Source organism: Amborella trichopoda, chromosome 1 (genome assembly GCF_054954075.1).
Source record: "Amborella trichopoda isolate Santa Cruz 75 chromosome 1, AtrichopodaSantaCruz75HAP2 v2.0, whole genome shotgun sequence".
In the NCBI taxonomy this organism is placed as follows: domain Eukaryota; kingdom Viridiplantae; phylum Streptophyta; class Magnoliopsida; order Amborellales; family Amborellaceae; genus Amborella; species Amborella trichopoda.
The window spans coordinates 55868231-55874738 of record NC_142336.1 but is presented as its reverse complement, the minus strand read 5'-3'; the positions used below and the strand labels follow the sequence as shown (position 1 = coordinate 55874738).

At 37.8% G+C, this 6508-nt stretch overlaps 1 protein-coding gene across 1 annotated transcript; it reads right to left on the bottom strand.

Annotated features, from left to right (window-relative positions):
* Positions 1-692: 692 nt before the first annotated feature.
* On the bottom strand, positions 693-6256 carry LOC18440845 (putative protein phosphatase 2C 44). Its single transcript, XM_006850982.4, has 4 exons — positions 6052-6256; positions 1991-2267; positions 1397-1551; positions 693-1232 (listed from the first exon to the last, which is right to left on the bottom strand). The coding sequence occupies exons 1-4, from the start codon at positions 6187-6189 to the stop codon at positions 1092-1094; spliced, it is 711 nt and encodes a 236-aa protein (XP_006851045.2). The 5' UTR covers positions 6190-6256; the 3' UTR covers positions 693-1091.
* Between the last annotated feature and the right edge of the window lie 252 nt (positions 6257-6508).

Genomic DNA, 6508 nt, shown 5'->3' with positions numbered 1-6508 from the left:
TCGTGGATTTGGCCGATCCAAGTCGATAACGCATTGCTCCCTTTCACCACACCTCTCCAGCACAGGCTACGTAATATAGTGATGCATGACTCACTTCACCACATCTCACACACGTACACACAAGCATCAATTGGGTTGGGTCGACCTAGCCCCAGGTATGGCACAGTATTGGAAGCATCGGTTCGGGTCAACCTAACTTGGGTTCGGGCATGAATCCACTTTCCAAATTACAGCTACTTCTTGGTTTGACAACTATTTACTTGCCTAAGTCTAGGTCGAGATTAACTTTTGAACAAATTGTAAACTCTGATTAGTTCGGAGATCCGAGTTTCCGTTTGACCCAAGTCATATCCAACCCCAATTTCATGAGATATGATGTCAATCAAATAGGGTCTACTAGACTAGTATCAAGTCCAGAACCACCACCCAAATTTGGGAGGTCAACTACATTTAAAGTTTCTTTTTTTTGGGTGAGTCGAAAAATCAATTAAGCCCCAGCTCTTTTCCTAATAATTAAAGTTTCAATGGAGCAGTGTTTGTGAATCGCCTGGAGCTCTCAAGAGCAGCACTCAGACCTCACAAATGACTCTAATATGGCCAGCCCAGACTTGCTCGATGCTACCTCTACACTTAAAACAATCACATATCCATAACACATTCTTCACCACCACAAGTATTCAAGTGACTCTTGATTTAGATCTGCGAAACCTCTCAGATATAGCGTAGTATTCATCCGATCTCTGGATACATCACTCTGATACCAAGCATATACAAGGTATACCTACAAAGGTACATTTATAATCTGTACAAAGAAATTCAAATGTTTCGCATGGAGTTTCAGTACAAGATGTGAGAGCGACTGATTTGCCAAATAATCGTAGAGGACGAACAAATCGCCTCATAATTGTTGCCAAATCATCGATTCCTCACAAAACTGGCACACCCATGATGAACAGATATTCGAACAAACAATCATACAAGAATGACACCACTTATATGTATACATATATATGCTCTCTCTCTCTCTCTCTCTCTCTCTCTCTCTATATCAACCAAGGAAAAAGCCTCTTAACTACATAATGAGCGAGAAATCAGCCTCTGAAACGAATGACAATACATGAGATATCATCTTTGCTCTTCCTGGCAAGTGCCTCTGTGGTCAAGCGTTTTGCAGCAGTTTGGGGGTCTTTGATGGATCTTACCAAACTAACGGCTTCTTCATTTTTCATAACCTGAATAAAAGAGAAGTTTCTAATACGAGATCCTTATCCAAATAACAAACAAATTGTAGAAAATAAATATCACACAAGAGGTTCAGAAAACACACACACACACCCCATACATACACACACAGATGACTTAATTTTATAACTAGGTATCATTGAGAATGACTGACCTTCCACAAGCCATCACTTGCTAGAATGACAAACTCCACACTAGAGTCTATTCGAACTTCTCGTACTTCCGGGTCAGAACTTAAATGGGCCTTGAGGCTTTGATCACCAAAGGCACGTGCCACTGCAAGCTGGCCATTAACCCGAGGCACATCTCCTGAAATTTAGGAAATAATTGTTGGTATTTACAATTCCAGCGTAGGTTGAAAACTTTGAATTTCGGTTGGCTTTTGGAGAAATCTAAATTAATCTTTCGAATTTGGAAATTGGAAAAATTAACATGACTAACGATTTCAAATATTAATTTCAAAAAGAAAAAGGTCCTGTTTTTTTAAGGTTAGCTGATTTCATTCAGAATTCAATGTTTAACAGATAATATGTAGATTTCATCTTTATGCTTCAGCTAAATTCAATTTAAGATCAAAGTTGTAGTATAAAGCTGTTAGCAACAGTGAGAGGGGAACAAAGATCAGTAGGTTAATGGAAACCGCACATACCTTAATCTTCAATTAAGTTACAAGGAGAAGGCAAGTATACAACTCTCAGTTGAAACAGTAAGTTAACCACAAAATTAAGTTTGTGACAAGAGCATGTACCTGGAAGAAGTGTAACGAAACCACCCTGCTTCTCAATCCTCTTTCTCTCACTATGAGGTTCATGGTCCACGGAGAGCTGAATTGCCTCGCCCTTCCGGCATAGAACAGCCCTAGAATCTCCTATATTGGCCACCAATAATTGCCTACCATCAATTACAATGGCAGTAACAGCTGTTGAGCCACCAGGTCCTAAGTGTGTCGAATTTTCCAAAATGAGTTTGTCTGTTTGTTGATATGCCTTGGCAATTGATCTGATAGGTTCCATCCAGAAGTCTGGCTGCATTAATATAGACCGACCGATATTAAATAACACATTCATCAAATAGAGTCTGATACATAAAAGAATAGAAAGGAGGGACAATGGTTCTCAAGCTACTTAAAAATACATGAAGAACCTAGGTGCCCTTTATATATAGGTTAAGCTTTCTTTCCATTATAAACAAAAGATATTTATATTCACGTTTCTTCCATTAGTAAATATCCTTTACATCTAGCACAAAAACAAGAGGTTGGATGAAGCATCGTGTTGATGCATAGATTGGATAATGCTTCCTCCACAAGAACCTGAACAAAATACTCCCTATATCGAGAGAATCCCCTACACTGAGGATAGCATATCTTCTAGCTTCTATTTCCTCCATCTTTTTCCATCCATTTTACAACTTTCTTGTAGATCACTCATCGTTATACTCAACAGAGATACATTTCTCAAATCTGTGACCTAACCACCAATTCTATGAATGCGATAAGATGGGCAAGAAAACAGAGCATGTATCCGTGGATGCTGGCAGATGTTATTGAGAGAATATCGATCTATGTTGAAGATAGTTGGTTAGCTTTCACCATATCCCAAGGAAGGCCAACGAACTTCCAGATGCATGGACTCGGGACAGGAATCGAAGAACTGCCCATAATGTTGGACTTAGCCCCCCTGACTGATATTCCCCTCCCCCCTCTCTCTCTCTACACATTTCTCTTGCGGTCTCTGTGTCTCAATTTACTGTGAATGTCTTAGTTTGACTGACTACTCCTATTGGAGTAACTTCTTGTAAACAGTTTCTAAATTCAATATACTACCTTCCAAGAAAAAGAATTTTATCCCTGTATTTCTATGGGATGCTAGGCCATGGGTAGAAGATTCACATGATTCGTTGCTCCCATTTCATGCTTCTTCTAGTGTTCAGTCATGTTCACCTTTCTTTTATGGATAACCGGCATTATTAAAATACAAATGTGTGTTTTGTAGCATCCAAAGGTGCAAGCTAATCAACCACAATTCAACTTTTGGTGCTCACAATATCTTAAGTTCTTCTATTGAGCCTTTAGTCTCTAACATGCCATCAAAGATATCTGGCATTTCCCACATAAGATATTGTCTCCTTAATGAGCCAATCATTACTGGAGTCTCCTTCCATCACCACTGATCAATAAAATTGCCCCTGACCTAGATGCATGAGGAACTTTTTTGGGTTGCATCCTAATATTCTTTCATTTGAGGAATCCGAATCAGAATCTCTGTAGAATAATCTTCTTCACAAGCAATTTCAGCCAGACAAATATGATGACTAAACAGAAAACTGCCATAGCCATTGCTCATGTTGTGGAAGTACCGTCGCTCATCTTGTGGAAGTACCATCACTCATCTTTTGCATGACTTAAAGAGCACAGAAGAATCTAGTTTTCATTTTTCTTTTTTTTTTAAAAAAGAGCATCTATATTTCGTCATTCTTACTCCTCGAAGGGTTCATTCTTCAGATCAAATAAGAACGGAAATTCTACCCATTTTCATTTTGAATTTCCGCAAGACTAAAACAGAGTCCAATAGTGGAACAAATTGAACAACAAAAATTCATCAATCATAATGACTCTATCTATGGTTTACACTTATTCAGTCACCCATGAACTTCTTTTTCCTGTTGTTCATTTGTCCCAAAATTCCATCATGAAGAGGCCAAATTTATGAACTGAACTTGGGTGATTAGTTAGAGCTCTATCATGGCAAAAAAAGACATATTGATATCATTTGTGAAACTCCATATCATGGACATAGAAAAGTCAATTGTAATAATCTCCTCCATGAACAAACCAGAATTGCTTTCTGGTTGCATTTATGAGCCTCTTTCTAGAGGATGAAATTCTTTTGATTGTGCCACATCTGACGAAGGCATTACATAGAGAATTCAGAAAAGAAATAGCGAAAGGTCATTGCAACTTTTCCTTAAAATGCATTATCATCATCATCCAAGCCTTACCCCAACTATTTGGGATCGACTATGGTTCAGGATTCATGAAAATATGTGGCACAGTTTTACGCTGGCTGCCCTACCAAACACAACCCTTCTCCTTTATCCGGGCTTGGAACAGAAATGACCTTAAAATGCACATCTGAGTAAATATTAGCTGTAAGCCCTTAGGAACCGCTAGATCCCTGTCAGTTTCTTCTTTAAGAAAACAAAGGAGTCACTGGCTCACTGCAGAACAATATGACTAGGATTTTCTAATCAAAGACCTTATGAGATGCTTACATTAGCACTGCGCCTGTCTAGTTTCTCAATATAACAGATGTATCTCTAGATACTTATGGCAGAAGAGGCAGGAGGGGCACTTTTTTATATTGTCCACCAAAAAACCTCGGCTTCCAGCCGAAAAAATTATAAAAGAATGGTATTCTTAGCAGGAAAAAAAGTATTATAAAGACCGGTATTTTGAAATGAGTAAGTGAGAGAGAGAGAGAGAGAGAGAGAGAGAGAGAGAGAGAGAGAGAGCATTTTTAGTAGGGGCTTGCCCCTACCAATTATGACGTCGGTATGGAAAATATGACAGTGTAGTGTTAAAAAGACCATCTCTTGAGGATGCTCTCGCAAAGAGCCCAAAAACATTCTTTAGGCCACGATCCATCAACAGTACAGCTTGGAAGCTCAAGGGCTGAATTGATATTGATCACTTCCACCAGATTGGAAGCATGCCGAAGTTACTTTTCTGGACACAAAAACTCATTCAACTCAACCATGTATGAATTTAAATCTTTTATTTTCTCACTACACTAGGGGACCTTCATGTGGGAAACCCACCCATTTCATTAAACTCCTAATAGGCGGGGTGCTAGACCTCGTGTGATATATTTAGAGTGGGCCTAACTATAAGTCTATTTATACCACACTACATACATGAAAACCTCACTACTTTTACTGTATCTCATTATTCTCACTCAAGGTCAATGTCAATTGGAAATTTCTATTCCCCTCTCATACATAACTTTTTTTCTCTAATTCCTTGGCGGAATTATCTTTCCTTCTGGGATGCTACCTCAAATTTACATATCAAACTGAACATTAATAATACTCGACTCATCAAATACTTGATCCAACGTACGAGTGGAACTTTCAGCATGATGAGCCTTTTATATGAACTTTGTATGACATCCCTTTGGCTTGGAGACATTTAAGGTCCATCTAAGCTGAGGGGATTGGTACTTTCATGTGGCAAAACTTTAAAGCATAAAAGTTGGTATGTTGATATATAAAACATTTAAGTATAATTAACTATATGTATGACAGAAAAGTTAAAAGGTGGTCTTGTCAAGCAACAAACACATGGAAGCAACAGGATTTGTATACACTCGCACACACAAGTCTTTTACCCATCGAGAAATCAAAACCTGAGTACGCAAATCTTAAAAACCATATACAAGGTATCATCTATTTGCAAATATTTCAGCTACAGATGAATCAATCAGCATGAGCAACCAGGAAATTAAAATACAAATAATTACCAGCATGTTAACAACAAAATTCACCATTTTGCAATAAACATCTCGTTATTGACTATTTTGAAAGAGAAGGCACTCTTGATGGTATCTTTTCCCCAAAATAATTATCCAAAACTCACTATCTTCTAATGTTTCATATTCAAGCTTATCATGTATAATTCAAGACACAAACAAGGATATGAACATGAACGAGAAGTGCATTATGTAAGAGTAGGCAGTTCATCGATAAGTAGATTATAAATTAATAAAAATGGTAGGTCAGTAATTGGTTGAAGAAGAATTCAGGCCAAACCTCATTCAGTATGTTGTCAAATAAATGGGACTGCAGGTAACTTGGGACACTATCTCCCAGATGGCCATCAAATATGGCAAACAACCCAAGTTCATGGCCTTTCACATATCTGTACTGTGCAACATGATAGTCCTCCATATCATGACCTGATTTTCCTTCAACAAGATGGAACCCATGGATCACTCTGTTACTGGACAACTTGCTGCGTCCTTTTCCAGTATCAGATGATGAAGAATTCATGCAAGTTGCAGTCTGCATAATAGAAACAGTTAAAACTAAGAGACAAAATTGAGAATCATTAACAAAAGAAAACCCAATTCCACAATTGAAATTTAACCAAAAGAAAAAGATATAAATTGATAATCAGTCGACAAAAGAAATCCCAATTCCATGTTTAGAGCCAGTCAAAGAATTACAGAAATAGAAACAAAAAATTATTTAACAAAGAAAACCCAAT

Coding starts and splice junctions, on each gene's coding strand:
- LOC18440845 (XM_006850982.4), bottom strand. CDS start 6,189: ATGGAGGACTATCATGTTGCACAGTACAGATATGTGAAAGGCCATGAA. Junction 2,268..6,051: donor TTGACAACATACTGAATGAG/GTTTGGCCTGAA, acceptor ATATTAATGCAG/CCAGACTTCTGGATGGAACC. Junction 1,233..1,396: donor CAAGTGATGGCTTGTGGAAG/GTCAGTCATTCT, acceptor TCTTTTATTCAG/GTTATGAAAAATGAAGAAGC.